This window comes from Oryx dammah, unplaced genomic scaffold, assembly GCF_014754425.2.
Source record: "Oryx dammah isolate SB20612 unplaced genomic scaffold, SCBI_Odam_1.1 HiC_scaffold_3, whole genome shotgun sequence".
Lineage (NCBI taxonomy): Eukaryota > Metazoa > Chordata > Mammalia > Artiodactyla > Bovidae > Oryx > Oryx dammah.
Window position 1 is genome coordinate 110,456,503 of NW_024070187.1, and position 19,682 is coordinate 110,476,184.

Here is a 19,682-nt window from a genome sequence, read left to right on the forward strand (position 1 = left end):
CCTTAAATTGAGATGTTTGGTACAGAGTAAGCACTCAGTGAGTGGAAGCTGCTACCCTTGTATTTGACCAGCCACAGGGAGCCAGGTCAACCCTTGCTTTCCAATCCCTGTGTCTGCAGCCAGCAGAGTGCCCAGCACAGAGAAGGCACCCCTGTGTTTGCCCAAGTCAACTGCAGCGAGTGTGGAAGGAACTGTACTTTATAAAGATGAGCTGTTTTCACAGTCCCGCTCCATGTGGGATTTGGGTCATAAACCCATGCTCAGTACTTCTCATCATCGTGGGCAGATTTCTCTGCCAGGATCACAGATACGCAGACTCATTTGCTTTGGTCGTTAACACAGTTTATTATTGGCACACTTATCAGTAAAGCATACATAAAATACAGCTGTTTTATAACACACGAGCCACTGTGTCTTTACATGTATAGAGGAACATATTAATATGCGAATGGAAAAATTAGTTCTTTTATAAAGTTTCACATAAATACACTGGGATTGCCCCCAAAGAAAAGTCCCCATAAAAGAACCAGGTGAGGGCTTTACAAAATATTATACAGGAAATATACTATGAAGAGAAACAACAGTCAACTCAGATACACTAAAAAAAAGAAACCCAGAAGTTTCAGATTTATTAAACTGCCCACAAAATTAATGGATTACATGGCTTGAAAATATTTGGATCAACAGCAATTTTACAAACGAATACATTCTCAAGGGGCCAGGTGCCTTTACGTAAAAATCTGCCTTGGTGTCTCTGATGACAAAAAGACATTTCTTGTTTCTGCACTCGGGCTCGATTGAACCAACTCGGGCTCGAGGACCAATTGACATTAGCTTGGCCATAAATTACCCTGCTGGGCCCTCTTCGCTGTTACCCAAAGAAAGAAAAGGTGAAGGAGAGAGAGAAAAAAAAAGGTACGTTTAAATTACTTTTCAAAAGCGGATTTTTTTTCCTTTTCTTTTTTTACTGAAACAAGAAACTCTCAGATGCAAGTCAAAAAGCAGAAAATATTTTACAATATTAAAAAGTCATCTGTAGTTGGATTCGGCATAGAATGGGATCCTGAGCACTGAGGGTTTACTGACAATATGGCCTTCGTTGGATGGTTGGATGCGGGGTTGGCGAAAGGAAATTAACAAACATGGCTCAAACTGAGCCAGGAGAAGCGCTAGCATTTGCTCTTGTTTTAGTTATGATCAGTGCCAGTATCTGTGTTACCTGCGAAGGCCTCCAGGGAGGGGTCATGGAAGTTTATTTGGAACGGTCCTCTCAATTAAAAAAAAAGGAAGAAAGAAACTCAGATCATTGTGGTTTAGAAATCGGTATTTGCGTGGCAAAGTTTTAATGTCTTGCTCCTTCCTCTCCTGTAAGTAAGGATCTGAAATAGTGAGCGTGACCCATGGGGGCTATGGACAGTAGATTCTGGAGCCGGTCACTCTTACTGGGAAGCCTGGGGCGGGGGGTTCTCTGATTTGGTCTCTTGAGTGGCCGGAGGCTTACTGTTCCATGGGCTGCTGTTCCCCAGGGCGGGTGAATTGGTGAAGTCTTCCTCGTCGTCCATGCCGTTGGCCGCATCATACTGCGTGTTTTCTAATCTAGTGATTAGCCTTTCGTCCTCGTCCCCAAACTCACCTCCCATCAGAGTTGGCTCTCCTACCACCATCACATCCTGTGAACAGCAGCTGACATTATTACAGGGAACCTTGGGAGAGAGAAGCCCCTTAAAACACTAGCGGGAGGAGGCGCTGGGGGACCTGGGTCAGACACACCGTGTCCTGTACACCGGGGTCAAGTCTCAGTGTCGGGGGGGCCAAGACGCATATTGGATTTCTACAGGAAATAAACATCGCCTCCTGACGGGAAACAACCACGCGAGTTTATGTCCTTAGTGTGCAGCCTGACACCGGAGAACGAGCAATGCTAGCAATCTGCAGAAATAAAAAAATGGATTTTTCAAAATTAAAAAAATCCACGCTTTGCAACCTGCCGACACTGGGGACTCTGGAGAGGGCAGTGGGCGCTGTGCGAGGCCTCGGAAACGCCACCACTTTTACTCAGGGTCTCGGGACGGCTTTGCCAACTACTGAGAACAGCGGCCAACGCCGGGGAGGAGGCGGTTCTGCCGCCTTCACGCAACTCATTCCACACGGCATCTTCTCTGTCCCAAGGACGGTATACGTTTTAATTGAAGACAGATCTCTCTTTTTTCCTACTCAGCCAGGCCCTTTTATGCAGCCAACATCCTTGACATTCTGCTACTTAATTATGGTAATTAATTTAGGTAAAGTTTTCGATAAAAACAATGTTCACACTGATTTGACAATTTGCATAGCTAATTAAGTCATTAGCAAAAACCTGCTGATTGCCAACAAGCCCTGAATTTACCATCTGTTATTCCATGGTGCCTGTCACCTATCCCCACACAGGCAACCCCACCACCAATCTGGGCAGTAAAGAGAACCAGTCTGTCCAGCTGGTGCCATTGAAGGAAGATGAAGAGAATGAATGATAATTATGTCGATGAAGCTGGTCATCATCAGAGATGGAAGCGTGCAAGAAGAATCCACCTAATCACTCCTTTAAGTACAAACTGTCCTTCCATGCAAACAAGGAAGGCACCTCCTAGAGCTGGGAGCTTGGCAGAGGCCACTGCTGCAGAGGCTTGAGGACAGGGGAGAGAAAGCCTACCCAAGGCATGGCTCTGGCCTCCGTATTCCAAGGGGGCCCTATGGGCCCAGTGGCTGACCTGGGCACGGCACAGGGCATCCGTCAGGTGGATCCTGCTCTGCTAACTCTGAGCAACAATCTACTTAAGAGTGCCTGACTGCCCTCGACCTCGGCTGAAGCTGAAACATCAGGGCCAGCCAGATGCTTTTGGAGATGTAAGTAAGCATTTGCTGATCCAGGCGTGAATTTGCCTTGACAACTGGGCAAACGTTCTTCCCTCTGGGGCAAGAGAGGCTGCCTGGGGCAGTCTATGAGTGGAACACTGCCTGTGGTCAGAGGAAAGGTCCAGCTGTCCCTCCAGGGCCCTTCTCAAATTTTGAAGGTGCCCATCGAACTAATCCCTTCGTGACCATCCGGTTTGTTTTGGAATGGAAAACCTTGTTTGTCTGATAGATCGATTCCCCTCAAATTAGAGGGAAGATAATCAATAGGTTTCACAACGTGTTTTCAGACTAATCACTCTTGTGAATTGATAACAAGGATGCTAAAGAGAAATGTCCCAGATGAAGTAAATGGCTCAAAGGTGACCTGAGTAGACTCAGCCATCGAGGTGCCGGCAGGGTATTCAACTGTGAGTCCCTAAGAATGTCCTTATGATGCCACCAGGAGCTAGATATGACACTGATTTCTAAGAGACTCACACGGACTCTTGAAATGAGATGTAAAATAGACAGACTTCAAGTGTCAAGAAAGCCGATGGGACGTTAAATGGAACGGGGCTTCCACCTGACCCCTTTGGGTGTTGGGGATACCAAAAGGGCCCCTTCATTGCAGGCCCTCAGGAGACTGTGCTTACAGTCAGGAGCAAAGGCAGGGGGCAAGACCAGGTTAAGATGTGGCAGAGCGCCACACGAGGGTGGATCCCAGCTTGTGACCTGTGTGCAGTGCCTTTTGAAGGGCTGGGAAAACACATGCATTAGGTGTCACAGGGCAGGAGAAGAATGTTAGAACCGACGCGTGGGTCTGCATTAGTATTGTGAGTCCAAGGTCAGCGAGAGAGGCTGGGGGAATGGGAGGAAGTAAGCATAATTTGGAAACAGAAGAAGCCGATTTAAACGTGATATTAGCCAAGAAGTTCCCAACACTCCAGATGCCTTCACTGTATCAGCAAACAACAGCCATTCCAGAAAAGTCCTCCGAAAACAGTGATTTGAATCTCTTCAGATGGGGCTCATACAGGCTCATAGTAGGTTTGGTGTATGTTTGTTCCAGGAACACCTGGAAAAGATGCCCAGGCCTAGATATTTTTGAGCATCTGAAATTTCAGAGAGATGCCACGTTTGCCTTACTGATTATAAAACATATCTTTAGCCAGATGCATAATTGCGGGTGTACGTATGTGAGTGTGTGTGCACACGTGTGCACGTGTGAGTGATGAATAGATGGCAAGTTATAATTAAACAGATGTGTGCTAAGGACTTCGTATGCACCTAGAGGCTTGAGGACAGTTACACAATTATGCCCAGGACTCTACTGGCTCTGCTAAACCTCCAGGCTAGCACATGGGTTCTCCACTCAGGTGGGCTTGACTTGCTATCTTCACAAAATGAATGGAGACGTAAGGCACGTTTTGCGTGCATGCTCAGTCGCTTCACTTGTGTTTGACTCTTTGCAACCCCATGGACTAGAGCCCGCCAGGCTCCTCTGTCCGTGGGATTCTCCAGGCAAGAATACTGCAGTGGGTTGCCATGCCCTGCTCCAGGGGATCTTCCCGGCCCCGGGATCAAAGCTTCATCTCTCTTGTCTCCTGCATTGTCAGCTGAGTTCTTTACCGCTAGCACCACCTGGGAAGCCCAATGCACATTTGGGGCTTCTTCTATCGGGGGGTGTGGCATCGTTTTCCCCACACCCCCACATCTTTAAAAATCCCCCCAACCCCACATCATTCAACATCCACAGTGAGAGCTGAACTTCCTGCCCTGTCTTGTGGGACCCCCCCCCCCCCAAGGAGATATTGGTCCACCTGAGAGTAACCCGTGTCGTCTCAACTCCCCACGAGGCAGACCCTTCTGCTCCTTGCTGGAGACCCTGGGATGCCACCAGCTGGTGCCCGTGTTACCTCTTCTCACTAAGCCCCCGAGCAAGGACCACCAACCTCTGAGGATGGGGAGGGACTCCTTTCAGGGCCCCTCAACGCTTCTCCTTAAACTGGCCAGCAGGGGTCACTGCTGTGGACTGACACAGGTCTCCATCCCTCCCAGGGTTGAGGCTGCGGTTCAGGGTGGCTCCTAGCCCCTGCTCATGGAGTGAGAAGCAGAAGCCGAGGATTAAACCTGAGCCCTTGCCAGACATACATGCTGCCATCCAGTGCTGGGCGGACCACAGCCGTGGCCGCGGTAACACGCCCCCCTGTCCATGCCTTCAGACAGGGCAGCTAAGGCCAACAAGTGGCATTTCTAGTTAAACAGGAATGGGGTGTGGGTGATTCAGGACACACCAAAGATGTGATCCTTACAAGCCAGTCAGTGCTTATCATCTGACATCCAACCAGCCGGGGGACCTGCAGAAATGGACACGTTTGCCTAACCTGGATGACTTCCCTGTTTCTCTCAGCCATTTGTAAGTTTCACTTAATGAAAACATCCTTCATTGCACGGTGAGGATACTGCTAACATTCTTCTTGCACTTTCTAATGGTGCCTTGCTCTTGTCCGAAGGGTCTTAACTCATTAAAGACCCACTCAACACAGGCATCTTCCAGCAAAATGCAATGGTTGGTTGGGAGGACAAGAATGTAATGGAGTAGAAAAAGTTAGGTGCTCTTTAAAAAAAAATTGCAATGCTTCTGACTAGGCCAGGTATGTGAAAATACATGGACAGGTAGCTGCTATTCTGTACCCATGGCAGACATCACTAATGGATGGCCTACCATGCCCAGTTCAGGCTCGGAATCTTTCTGGACACTCTACCCTGTGAGTTGACCCCAGGAGACTGAGTTGGCAGGAGAGAAGCAACCTCTTCATCGGCCCTCCTTTAGACAGTGAGCTCTTCAGTGATGGAGTTTGGGCGTCTTTTGGTCTTTTTTTTTTTTTTTTTAATTTGTATCTTGGGATTATCACCACCTGGTGTAGTATAGGGCACACAATAGGAGCTCAGAAAATGCTTGATGAACCGCTTTGAATTCTTTCAGTCCCTGTGCCTTTAAGTAGCTATGTCAGAGTTCCAGAAATCTCTGGAATGTACTTTCAATTGTTTGTGGAAACTAACAACCTTTAGTTTCTAAAACTCTCGGATTAAATGAATGAATAGGCTACTTGTGTATGCTTTGGGGGCTGGTTTATTTACACCTGGCCATTTTTTTTTCTATGCATTTTCCATTTAACTAACCAGCAGTGGGTATAACTTATTGGCACCTTAATAAGAAGACTGCTTTTCTCCTTTGATTTCCAACCCCCCTCAGTCTTCAGGGATGATAGCCCAGTTAAAAACAGAGGTGACTCTGGTATTATCTAAAGACTGAAATTCCTAATGCTCTTAAAATTAGAATGACACCTACCCCACAGGCTGGCCACTGTCTCATGACCCTTTCTTTTTAATGTACTGGGGAATGGCAACAGTACCCTCTGTCTATGGAGGACAGGTGGAGAGGCCAGGTAATTCTCTGATACACTGATGGGGTTGGGTTTAGCCGAAGAGAACTGACCAATGGGACGTGGGGGCAAGTTGGTGGGAGGACAGATTTGAAAGCCACACTTAGCAGTGAGCAGAGAACCTTCTGGAAAGGATGGTCCACTCTCACATGGACAGGAGACACAGCAAGATCAGAACCTGAAGGAGAAGACCACAGCCCAGGAGGGGAGACGAGTGAGAAAGAGGGGAAAGGTAAAAAAAAAAAACCAAACCTGCATTGGAGGCGGAGGGCACCTACAAGAAAGGACACAGTCTCAAAGACACAGGATCCAGAGGGCGCCTCTGAGGCACCACGAGAATCCCCGGGTTGAAAGGAAGGACAGTCGAGAGCCTGCTGAGGTGATGTACCAAGGGCCGCAGAGAAGGAAAACCCGCAGGCCACTGAAGAGGCAAGACGTGCCTCAAGGAACGTGAGAACTTATCAGGAAAAGCGGTAAGTGGTCTAATTCTGGGATGAGGAATTCAGTGTCTAGAAGGAATCAGGAAGAAGGGAGAGGACTGGGGAAGAAATCAAGAGGAGAGGAAGAAAGGTCCCATCTGCCAGGTTTGCCCTTCTGGGGACACCTTCGGCTATCAGTCTCAGAGTTCAAAGAAGCCCCCTTCTGAGCGGCCCATTTCCTTTGTCAAGACCCAGAACTGAGAGAAAAGGGTCAAGACGTCAAGAGAGTTCAGACCAGACCTGGGGCTGAACCTCCCTCTAAGCTAATGAAACCAGGAAAGTGAAATCCAGTGAGCTGCACTGGCCTTGAGTTAATTACCTGAGTCTTAAAATAAGAGGAGATGCCCACGTCTCGGGGTTGTGGGGGGGGTGTGTGGTTTGGGGACAGTCCAATGACAATCTGGAGTCTGAGTGCCCGGAGCTAGCTTTCCAGCGGAACACAGGGTCCCAGCGATGGTGCCCAGAGCCCCTTATCTGCCACCAGGCACATCGCTCAGTGATATTTTAATTAAACCTTAGGTGACATATCTCCTGTCTGCGACTCTGATGGCATTTTCATTCCTGTCCAGCTGCAGCACAGACTCTGTGCATGCTTTCTAGTTCCCAGTTTGCAGGGGCTGGTTTTCAGGACAGAGTCTTCCCTCTTCCTCCCGATTCCTCTCCCTGCCTTCCCCTTCCCCCACCCCACCTCCCGCCCGCCGGGCCCAGAAGGTCTTTGCAGCTAAGAGTCTTTTCCGTGGGCCCCCCTGGAATTGGGAGACGGTAAAGGCAGGAATTGCAGCCTAAAAGGAAAGCGAGACTTACAGGTACCTGACTGGACAGACTCAGGTTGGCGGCCGTGGTCTTCTTCTTGCTGCCGGTGCTGTTGGCGGCGTTCCCCGCGCTGCTGTTGGAGGTGCTGCTCGTGGAGTTTTTCCTTTTCCTCCGTTTGGTTGTCGGTTGCCTTGTGGGTTCTGCTGCAATATGGGGAATGGAAGGAGGATCAGTTCCCGGGCGACCGCCACGGTCCCTCCAGTGACGCCGCTTTTGTAAACTGAAAAGAGTAGACTATTGACATTTTTTCCCCCATTTCTTCTAACTTGACAAAACCCCAAAGGAGAAAACTGATGGTCTAGTTTTAGCACAAAATGATGGAAACTCTTTTCTTTAACGTGTCTATAAAGCGATTTGCATTTAATTGTTCTTCCCGATTTCATCTCTATGTCGTGCGCTCAGTCGCGTCCGACTCTTTGTGACCCCGTGCACTGTAGCCCGCGAGGCTCCTCGGTCCCTGGGATTCTCCAGGCAAGAACACTAAAGTGAGTTGCCATTTCCTACTCCAGGGGATCTTTCTGACCCAGGGATTGAACCTGAGCCTCCCTCTTCTGCACTGGCAGGTGGTTCTTTACCACTGGCACCACCTTGGAAGCCCATCTATATGTCTGGAATCTATCAATAAGTCTTAGGGGTGAGTTATACCACTATCACAATTTGAACTTAAAATATTATTACCATTATGAATTTTGAGAAAAATATTTTATGGCCTACCTTCTTTTTATAATAAAAAGAGGGCTCCGAGAATCCGCCTGTAGTGCAGGAGACTTGGGCTCAATCCTTGGCTTGGGAACATCCTCTGGAGAAGGAAATGGCAACCCACTCCAGTATTCTGGCCTGGAGAATTCCATGGAATGTACAGTCCATGGGGTTGCAAAGAGTTGGACACGACTGAGCAACTTTCAAACTATTCACACTGAGATTCCTAGGGGGCCTCCAAGGCCTGAGAAAAGTGTGTTTGTGTGTGTATGTGTGTGGGCACACACACCTGTGTGCACTCAGTTGTGTCTGAGCCTTTGTGACCCCTTGGGCTGCAGCCCACCAGGCTCCTCTGAAATTTTCCAGAATACTGGAATACTGGAGTGGGTTGCTATTTCCTATTCCAGGGATCTTCCCGACTCGGAGATGAAACTTGTAACTCTTGCATTGGTGGGTGGATTCTTTACCACTAGCAGCGCCACCTGTATTAATTTAGTTAAATTAGGGACCCAGTGAGTAACAGCAGCACCTACTGGCCAAGTGTCATATTGCAGCCAAGTTCTATTACACCTTGAAATGCTGGAGTAAAAAGTGTCCATCCAACCAGCCATTGATGTGGAACTTATGGATTCCCAAGCTCAGGAGAAATGCCCATGGTTTGCACACTGGTGTTTAAAGGATGCAACTAACTTGAAAATTCCTGGGGGGAAATGTCTTAATATGCTATAATCAATATATTAATGAAAGGAAACTAGACCTCTTCCAGAGGTTTAGAAATAGAAAAAAAAAATTTTTTTTTGAACCTGAACGATGAGGCAAGATCTTATTGGAAGTGTACAGACTTATGGAAATGTGTATAAGAAGAATTTCATTTATTTATTATGCATTATGAGCATGACTCAATGTTTTCATATTCCTGATATTTTCTGTCATTATTTTATATTCATAGCCACTCTATTAGTTAGGTGCTATATAATCTTTGTTTTGAGAATGAGAAACTTTCAGAAGCCCGTTCCAGGCACTTACTAAATGAATTGGAAATGGTATGTAAGAGCTAACCCTATTCTAGGTCCAACCCCGATGGGAAGAAGGTAAGCTAGGGCCGTATTGGAACAAAGTGAGGGGACCTTTGGCACTTTCTTGAAACATTTTTGCTGCTTCTATTGGACGATGGGGTGAGTTTGTTTTAAGGCTCATTTCAAAGACTACTGGGTCCATCATGTTATTCCTGACTTTTGATGAAGAAGTAGAAGGTTTCTATTTATACACTATTTTTTCTTTCATAAATATTTTTGTCTTAATGTCTGAAGCTTTCATCGACAGAGGCCTAATGTCCCTATCCATGGAGAGTTATGGGTGCTTATTCTGAATGTTATGGAAACAGGAAACAGAATTGTTCCAGCTTAGGCAGCTGGAGGTGAGTTGAGTGGTACAGTCTAAAGTTAAGCAAATACCCCAGTTTTCCCTGACCAGCGTCTTCTTCCTTTGACTTGAAATCTGCTGCTTTTTATATAAAAAAAAAATTGTATTTTTTAGTGGAATTTTGGGAAAATATGCCTAAAATGTTTGCTCTGTGTTGCTCCTACTGCCAGTACGTAGCTGTAGGAATGGAGTCATGAACTGAAGACATAAAAACTTATTGTGACATAGGTCTCCATTGATTAGTCTTGTGCTAACTCTGGCAAGCTCTACTTTAAATCTCAGGCCTATTATATCGAATGGGAATAACAAGAAATAGCTCACACCTCACAAAAACCCTAGTGAAGATTCAATAAAAAAAGAAAGGTCTGAGAGACTGTGATTTGTGACTGTTTTCATACAGTGCTGTAAGCAGAGTGGCTTGACCAGTGCCTGGCATCTTGTAGGGGCTCAATAAATAGTTGTTGAGTTAATGACTGAATTAATGAATAATATATGAATTATGGGGCTTCCCTGGTGGCTCAGATGGTAAGGAATCCGCCTGCAATGCAGGAGAACCCTGTTCAATCCCTGGGTCAGGAAGATCCTCTGGAGAAGGGAAAGGCAACCCACTCCAGTATTCTTGCCTGGAGAATACTATGGATGGAGGAGCCTGGTGGGTGACAGTCCAAGGGGTCTCAAAGAGTTAGAGATGACTGAATGACTAACACACACACACACACACACACACACACGTCATATGAATTATATGTGCATACATCAGGAAATAGAAGTTTTCAAGACCTGTAGTGAGTGAAATTTTTTCCCCATAAAACCTTATTGATATTGAAAGAGAAAATAAGGCCAATTCAAGCACATTTAATATCTTTGAAAAATAATGTTCTAAATGTCGAAAATTCCCCTAAGATGGAGATGCAACTATTCTATGTAAAGTAATGCTCATTTTCCCAGCTTTCTAAACATGTACTTGATTATATTGACTATATCCTCTTTATTTAAAACCCTTGGCCAATTACCAGTGGAAGGTGACCATTATATTTCATGATTCAGAAAGCTATGTGCCTCATGTTAATAATTACTCTTCATAAAAACAATTTTTAGCGAATGGATACATTTTGCTTTTATGATCGATGAGGCTCGGCACACGCCTGGGAGTGAAATGTATTAGATAGAAAGACAATTAATGATGACTTGAAGCAGTAATTTCAGAACCCCAGCAGGAGACTACAGTATCTAAACGGCATCCTAGGGAAGTGAGAGAAACGGGGTCTTTTATGTATTCTTTTCATGATCAGAGTACCCTTTGATATTATGTATCTTTAAAAATAGGGCAAAACTTTCTCCCTCCTTCCTTCTCTTTTTTCTTCCATCTATTCCTTCCCCGCTCCCTCCCTTCCTTCTTTTTCTCTTCTGTTCATCCCCTATTCTTCCTTCTCCTCCTTTCTTTGAGTAATTTCTACCATTCCTCAAAGGACAAAGAAAACTAAAGTAAGCCATCAGTGGTCAGCAGTCTTGTCCAGTGGAACGACCACTGGCCTGGGAGACAGTGAACCTTGAGTCTCATCTCGGCTTTATCAACATCTTCTCAGTAACATTAAAGGAATCAGTTTCCCTCTGTGAGTTTCAGGTCCTCCTAAAGCTAGCAAGTGAGGAGATTGTGGAGCATGGCCACCACATAGAGGAAGGATGCTTGCCCTTCACCAACTCAGTGTCTTTGGATCCAACATCAGGGTCAGAACATCCCTTATAAACTACTTTGCCTGATACATTTATAATCACTGCCTTTTCCTATCCCTTCATCCCCAGAAGAAGCCTCGGAAAAAGCACGCAGATGGAGAGTGAAGAGCGAGGTCGTACCTGGCGGTGCCACCATCCGCTGCCACTTCTGAAACAAGCAGGTCTTCAGGCAGTCCCGCGGACTGAGGTTGTAAGTTTTATGTCTGGACATCAGTTCTTGCATTGGCTCCAGTATTACACACAACTGCAAGGAGTTCAAAGACAGGTGTTTCACTACTTGATAATATTATTTGCAATAAATATTAACAGCCACAATCCATTTTGAAGCTTAAAAACACTTTTCTTCCCTCCTGCCCCTGCCACACCATTTAAATATTTTTTCTGTATAAGTGTGGAGGAAAAGAAATATTACTAACACTTGATAATGCTCACTCTCTTTACTATCATTTATAATATCATATTACAGCTGAGTGTGATTTATACACACACACATTTCCCCACATATTCTATACTGATGGTTGGGTGGATATACGCAGTACTATTCTGAAATGACATGATTCTCTCTGGTTAAAGAAAAAAGCTCTTTCATATCAGCACAGCATGCTCAGATTTCTACTCTAGCTTCTGTTGTTTTTCCCGTTTGCATAACCACACACTGTGAGTTACGATGGCAGTTTACGTAGATTTTGTGGCAGTGAAGGCATCATTCAAGCATTTGAGAACAAAGTGGTAACTTCAGGTACGTTTTTTGATCCTAATTTTTATAAAAAACCGTGATGAACACGACTTCATTTTTATCCATGGACTCATTTGTATTTTACACAAGATATGAAAATTGGTAATGTATACTCCCACATATATTCAGTGTGGAGTTTTTGCTCTGGTTCTGTACGTAGTCACCCCTCTTGCTTCCTTTAGTTAGACCTTTCAGCTCTACTGCAGTCCAAGACATCTGACGACAAAGATTAAGGAATGAAATAAGAAGGTAAATCCAGTTAGGATTGCCCTGGGCTTTTCTGAATTCCTCCTCAGTTGGAAGCTTATCAGAACACTGCTGCATCGAGAGAGCTGTTGCTAAGAAGGCAAAGACCACAACCGGGAACGACGCATCCGTTGCTGCTGCAACAATAGCAATATGAACATTGGCAATGCACCTGTGCACGCATGCTAAGTTGCTTCGGTCGTGTTCGAGTCTTCGTGCCCGCCAGGCTCCTCTGTCCAGGGGATTCTCCAGGCAAGAAGACTGCAGTGGGTTGCCCTGCCCTCCTCCAGGGGACTGAACCTGCAGCTCTTGTATCTCCTGCACTGGCAGGTGGGTGCTTTACTACTAGTGCCACCCAGAAAGCCCTGGCCATGTACCTACCTGTGTGAAAAGACGTCATCTTATTATGAAAGACAGACATTCAATCTCTGCCTTTATCCGCCCATCTTTTTTTACTACCCCTTTCCCTTCTGCCCTGTCTCATCTGAGTATTTCCCTAGAGGCCACACTTCTTATTGCCCCCTGGGTTCCCTCAACCTGGAATTCTTCCCTCCTCTCTTCCTGGTTTATGCCCACTCATCCTTGAAGGCAGAATCCCTTCTTCTGTTACACTGTCCTCCCCAGGACTGTGCACTTCTTCTCATGTGGGCTGAGCCAAATACCTCTCCAGCTCTCCATAAGCACAGCTCTTTCTGCTCTATGAACTTATTTACATTTTGTAACCATCAGCTTCCAAGTCTCTTCTCCACTTGACTTTGAACTCTTTGAATGCTGAAATGAGACTATGCCTCTTATCTCTGTGTTCCTAGACTTGGCTCAAATGAATGGATGCATTGAAAGAGTGTTTCTCAGCAAGACTGGAGGACCTTTCTATGCCAATGTTCCTCAAAGTCTAAGGCACACTTCTATCAAAATCAGATGAGTTGATTGTTAAAATGCAGACTTCTGGGCTCTGCCCTTTCTGTTTTACTGAATCTGGAGGTGGGGCCCTGAATCTGCATTTTAAAAGAGCATTCCCTCGTCTAATTCTGATAAGTATTACCCAAAGCTGAGAGCCACTGCCCTGCAAATGCTGGGTTTTAGCAGAGATAAATACAGAAGCCAGCCATGCACAGGTCTCCAAGGGTTTTCTGCTCAAATTTCCCTCTCTTTTCACCGCTCCCACCCCACTTTCCCTCTTCTCAAGTCTAAGCATGATAAACAAAATTGTCGTCATCTAGAAAAATACCTTAGCCCTTCCTAGCTATCAATGATCTAAGCCAAACCCATTAACCCCACTCAAGGGCCAACTGTAATCTCCTTTCATTTGCAATTTCTTCAGGAAAAGAGACTAAGATTTCAAAGCTTGAGCGACACAGGTACAGTGTGATTCAAAGAGTCAAAATCACTAGTGCATCAGGCTGCAAAGTAATGAGATCTGGGTTAGTTCCGACCCATCTTCAATTTGCCTATCTTCTTGTTTACTTGAGAGTCCTTTTTGAAACCTTTTTGAAACAATAGACTGGTTCCAAATTGGGACAGGAGTCCATCAAAGCTGTATATTGTCACCCTGCTTATTTAACTTATATGCAGAGTACATCATGAGAAATACTGGGCTGGATGAAGCACAAGCTGGAATCAAGATTGCCAGGAGAAATATCAATAATCTCAGATATGTAGATGACAGCACACTTATGGCAGAAAGTGAAGAACTAAAGAGCCTCTTGATGGAAGTCAAAGAGGAGAGTGAAAAAGTTGACTTAAAACACAACATGCAAGAAACCAAGATCGTGGCATCTGGTCCCATCACTTCATGGCAAATATATGGGAAAACAATGGAAACAGTAAGAGACTTTATTTTCTTGGGCTCCAAAATCACTGCAGATGGTGACTGTAGTCATGAAATTAAAAGACGCTTGCTCCTTGGAAGAAAAGTTATGACCAACCTAAACAGCATATTAAAAAGCAGAGACATTACTTTGCCAACAAAGGTCCATCTAGTCAAAGGTATGGTTTGTCCAGTAGTCATGTATGGATGTGAGAGTTGGACTATAAAGAAAGCTGAGTGCTGAAGAATTGATACTTTTGAACTGTGGTGTTGAAGACTCTTGAGAGTCCCTTGGACTACAAGGAGGTCAAACCAGTCCATCCTAAAGGAAATCAGTCCTGAATATTCATTGGAGGGACTGATGCTGAAGCTATACCTCTGATACTTTGACCACCTGATGAAAAGAACTGACTCATTGGAGAAAACCCTGATGCTGGGAAAGATTGGAGGGAGGAGAAGGGGACGACAGAGGATGAGATGTTTAGATGGCATCACTGACTCGATGGACATGAATCTGAGCAAGCTCCAAGAGTTGGTGATGGATAGGGAGGCCTGGTGTGCAGCAGTCCATAGGGTCATAAGAGTCAGACATGACTGAGTGACTGAACTGAACTGAACATGACCCCTAAAATGTTAATAAAGAAAAACCTGTGAAAGAGGGAGGGTTCCTATACATTTAAGTCTATATTCCAGTCTGTTTTCCTCTACTAAGAATTCTTTACTGGAAATCAAAATATGTGTGCAAATTACAGACTCTCTCAGGTCTTCCCTTGTCACTCACAGCAAACACAGTGAAAGGTTCCACATCCTCTCTCCACATAGAGATAAGACTGCATTATCCATCAAAGAACTACTATTAGCTTCAGACAGGGTCAGAAGATATTTGGATCTATTATTAAGTTAGAACAGTTAAGAAAAGCTTTCAGAGAAATTCTAAAGACTGGGGAAACTTTTTCTTTTAATTAAAAAATGTTGTAAAGATTTTAAAACCATTTCCTTGTGGTCAATTCCCATTCTCAAGAAATTGATTTACAGTGGATATAAAATTTCATGGATGGAGTGGAACAAACATGGACTTAAAAACGGAGAGGTCTAGCTATAATCTTATCCTTGGCTGAAACACGTAATAATGCTGGCACTCGGTTTCATCTGTAAAACCATACATATCTCGGATGTTTGAAAAAGTTGAGATGATACGCCTTAACACTTAAGTTCAACAAACAGTAGATATTATGGTCATATATTAACAAGTACAGCACACATCGCAAAAAAGCACATTTCTATTCCATTAAATCAACGATTTATTGAGTTTCCTCCTAAATTTCAGGCACTCTGATTAGGACATAACTATAAGAATGATCGGAGAAGGCAATGGCACCCCACTCCAATACTCTTGCCTGGAAAATCCCATGGACAGAGGAGCCTGGTAGGCTGCAGTCCATGGGGTCGTCAAGCGTAGGACATGACTGAAGTGACTTAGCAGCAGCAGCAGCAGCATGAGAATACTACAATCTCGGTCCCCAAAATTCAGTCCCTTAAAAATGATTTTAAGTATATTAAGAACACTATCCTATGTTTGCACTTCAAGCTGCTTAGAAAATCACATCTTCCTGAAGCAGATAGTTTCATGATTACAAATTAGATGGCAAATATTTTTATTATCTGACCAGTTACCTATCTGGACCTAGAATGGGTTGTCAGCGTTGGACATGCTAAGAAATGGAAGAGTTGCATTTATCGTGAGAACTCAGGAGCTCGTTTTCTCTTTCTTTTCCTCCCTTTCCTCTTGGGTTTTTGGGCAACACTTCTTTCGGGTCCTAATCCTCAGGATTTATCCCTTCCCCTTTCATGTAAAAATATCTTCCCATCGCTGTAACTCACCCCAGAGAAATTTGCATCTCTGAATACTAATCAGGAATCCCCAAAGCCATTTTTCTTCTAGCGGAGGGGTACCAGGCTGGAGAGGCAGCGCACACCGCCCCTTATTCATGTATGCAAATGAGCCTCCCGCTCTGGGAGCCAAGCGGCACCTCTGCCCGGCTGCGTGCTGTAGGTGGCAGAACTAACTCAGACAAAAGCCTCCTTCTCAGGCAGCAAGCCAGTGCATCTTGGCAACTGCAGAAGCCTGAGGCCTTATGGAATGAGATCGCGAAGATGGTTCGTTGAGTAGGTTCCGGCAGTCACTCGCTAAATCCTTCTGGAGCCAAGATTCTTATTCTCCTTGAGGTCTCAGACCCCCTTGAGGACCTGGTGAAGGCTATGCAGCCCGTCTTCCAAATTTTGCACAGAATATTTGGAGGTTTATAAACTCTCTTATATTCCCATCCATTGTCTGCAGGTAGAGTCCCCTGTTTGTAATATACACGTAGAGACTATGTAAGAGACTATACAAGAAGAGACAGATTTCAAAGGTGCCTTTGCCCCCACCTTCCACACACACACACACACACCCCACTCCAACCTCAAATGCATATTAATGGAACTGAGCAGAATAGCAAAGAGTTCTCTGATTTTAAAGAACAACGTTATCTGCAAAGTTGTGTCTGCTATGAAGTTCCCAGTCCCGGTCCCCCTGCTTGGAAAGAAAAAATTCAGACAATGACATTTGCAACACTGCATTAGCCTGCCTGAGTCTGGTCTCCACCTGCGCGGCTGCTGGAGGGGTGAAAGGATCTAAAATAGAAGCAGAGGCTAGGAAACTGAGACTCGACCCCAGCGCTCAGAAGAAGGCAACTTGAGAACGGAGAGACTAGTTTCCCCTACAGAGATGACATAAACTGACTTCCTAACCAATGAACGGCCACCTAGAATCTACCTCCATCCTCAAGCCAGTGAACTTGTGCCTGGGATGCTGGCTACACCCCTGTCTCCTTTGCACTCCTTGTCCACAAACACAGCCCGCCTCAAACCCTTAACTGACTTGCTGGAGCTGGCTACAGCATACCGTTCCCTAGTTGCAGTTTCTCAGCTATTCCTGAATACCCTCAATTTCTGGTCTTTTGAGCTTGCCTCAGTTTACCTCTTTTTTGTTTTTTTAAGGTTTCTCGAGGATACTAGGGGAAACCCAGGACATTGTGTGAAGGAACTGGAGTCATCAAGACCTGAGATCTCTCTGGACAGGAAGCCCCCAAACTGGTATTCATTGCCTGGTCCAGTTAAGATCCCAAAGAAAACCACTGGCCAGCCTGGCAAAGCTCTGAGGATGGCTTGGGCAGACTTAGAGTTTTAGGCTGGGCTTGCACCCTCGATGCTTCAAATTTCATTTTCTGTGATTATGGCCCAGCACTGACCCTCTGGTACGAAACCCAAACCTATAACCACAATGATGACTTGCTGAGGGAATGAATGAATGGGTGGATGTTTGAATGAATGTTGAACAGATATCGTGGCCAGATTTATAGCAAAGAGTCATTTGCTAGTGCCAGACAAATTAGGCATTGTCCTCTGGGCTTAGAGGTGATGAATTTGTCCGTTTAATAGATAACTGATTGCCCTGTCTGTGCAGAATGCTTTACACATGTATACATGCATATATGCAATTACTATGTGTCCTGGCTGAGCCCAGTGACCTTAACTCAGCCCCAGACTCCTGCCTTTTCATAGTAACAAAGAGCCTAGCAAATCTAGACAGCATGCCGTTTTGTTTTGTTTAAATATAACAGTTCTCCCAGAGAAATTTGATTCTCTTTAGCTGTACATAACTATACACCCATACTCTTTCTTTTTGCTCATCTCCTGATCTGAACCTGGGAATGGGTGGTGCTTATTAGAGTTAAAAAACGAAATGAAATATTAGTCGCTCAGTCATGTTGGACTCTTTGCAACCCCAATACTGTAGCCCGCCAGGCTCCTCTATCCATGGGATTCTCCAGGCAAGAATACTGGAGTGGGTTGCCATTCCCTTCTCCAGGAGGATCTTCCTGACCCAGGGACTGAACCAGGGTCTCCTGAATTGCAGGGAGATTCTTTACCGTCTGAGCTACCAGGGAGCCCTGGTGAGTTGGCGCTGGCTTAAAAAGCTGATACCTTGGGATTGGCCTTTGGCTAACTCCCAAAGATGGGTCCTGACCACCAACATTTTAATTCAGTCTTTCTGGATGATGGATGACATGCTCTGAGCTTGAGCCACCCACTCTTCATATATAGGTTCATCCAGGGTCATGGTGATCACAGCAGCTCAGGCCATTGCTCATGTTGTTCTTGCCTTAAAGACCTTCTTCTCTCCTTCTCAGTCATCTTAATGGGATATTGGCAAGCTACAGCCAGTGGGTTTACTGTGACCAAGCCTGTGTATTGTCCTGAGCTGCTTCTGTGTTGCAACACCACAGCTGAATAAGTACAACAGAGTCTATGTGACCCATAAACTCCCAAAATATGTACTATCTGGCCATTCACAGAAAGGTTGCTAACTTCTGTCTTAAACCAACGCCACTCAAAGGAGGTGCTGTGCAAAACATTCGCTATGTGTCCTCGAAGGGATAAGGAGCTTGAGGCAGAGCATAACTCAGTTCATTGCTTCCTTCATTAAGAAAGTCTTGTGTCAAAAAGTAAGTCAGATGAACTAAACAATGTATTCAATAAGGTGGTCGATCCACATTCTAGAGCGAGCTCCTTCTTTTGGTGTGGATCACTAAGAGTTTGCAGTCTGGCCCTCGTCGGCAAACCATATTTGATTCACATAGTATGACTATTAAGGTTCTCCAAGGTCCAGCCCAGAGCTGATATCTGTCTTTGACCATCCTCACTCGCAAAGGACTCTTACATCTACAGCACTTATTACTAAGCTATGTACATCCCAGAGTTTATATTTGCATTGGGAATTTTCCTTTCTTGTGGATTTGTTTCATTGCCTTATCTTTAGCAAGCCCTATTCTACTTTTCTCTCCCTTTTATTTAACACAGTATGAAGCATACTCAAATATTTGTTGAGTCACACCTTAATAATCACCATGGAGTATCTAACCTCTGTACCTGCCATATATTATATCATTAACCCTCATCACTTTCTGCTCCACTTTAACAGGTGAGAAAACTCAAAGGCTCAAAGCCATTAAGTCACCCTTGATATTAAAGAGTGTGATTCTTATAATGTATCCAAGCTTATATAACCATTTGAAGGGTAGAAAAGAGGCTCATGGTCAAGTCTGCCTGACTCCAGCCCTGCGCTCTTAACTCCTCACTGCTCTGCTGTCCACCTCTCTGACTACGAATGGCCTGTCTCTGCCAAGACACCAAGTTCCAAGGCTTTCTCTGTCTTTTATATTGTTCCTTGTTATTGTGGAAGGAATAATGCACACAGAGAGCTGTGTCTATACAGAGACAAGGGTGATACAGAGGGGTGCAGGCTTTGGCGCCAGATTCCTATGGATTCAAACCCACGTGTCTGCCATTTACTACTAGCTGTGTGTTCTTGGCCAAGAATTGCAGCC

General features: G+C 45.0%; 1 protein-coding gene across 10 annotated transcripts in view; it reads right to left on the reverse strand.

Moving 5' to 3' along the window:
* Positions 1–325: 325 nt before the first annotated feature.
* The window catches only part of LDB2 (LIM domain binding 2), a 451,984-nt gene continuing 432,627 nt past the window's right edge, over positions 326–19,682 (reverse strand). Inside the window, exons 6-8 of one of the 10 annotated variants that reach the window (XM_040237572.1) lie at positions 11,585–11,708; positions 7,601–7,752; positions 326–1,929 (exon numbers count right to left, since the gene is read on the reverse strand). In XM_040237572.1, coding sequence (XP_040093506.1) covers positions 1,879–1,929; positions 7,601–7,752; positions 11,585–11,708 — 327 coding nt within the window. In that variant the 3' untranslated portion in view covers positions 326–1,878. Of the gene's footprint in view, positions 1,930–4,471; positions 4,964–7,600; positions 7,753–11,584; positions 11,709–19,682 lie in introns of those variants that run through there. The other 9 variants (XM_040237567.1, XM_040237566.1, XM_040237568.1 and 6 more) reach the window with 9 other exon arrangements.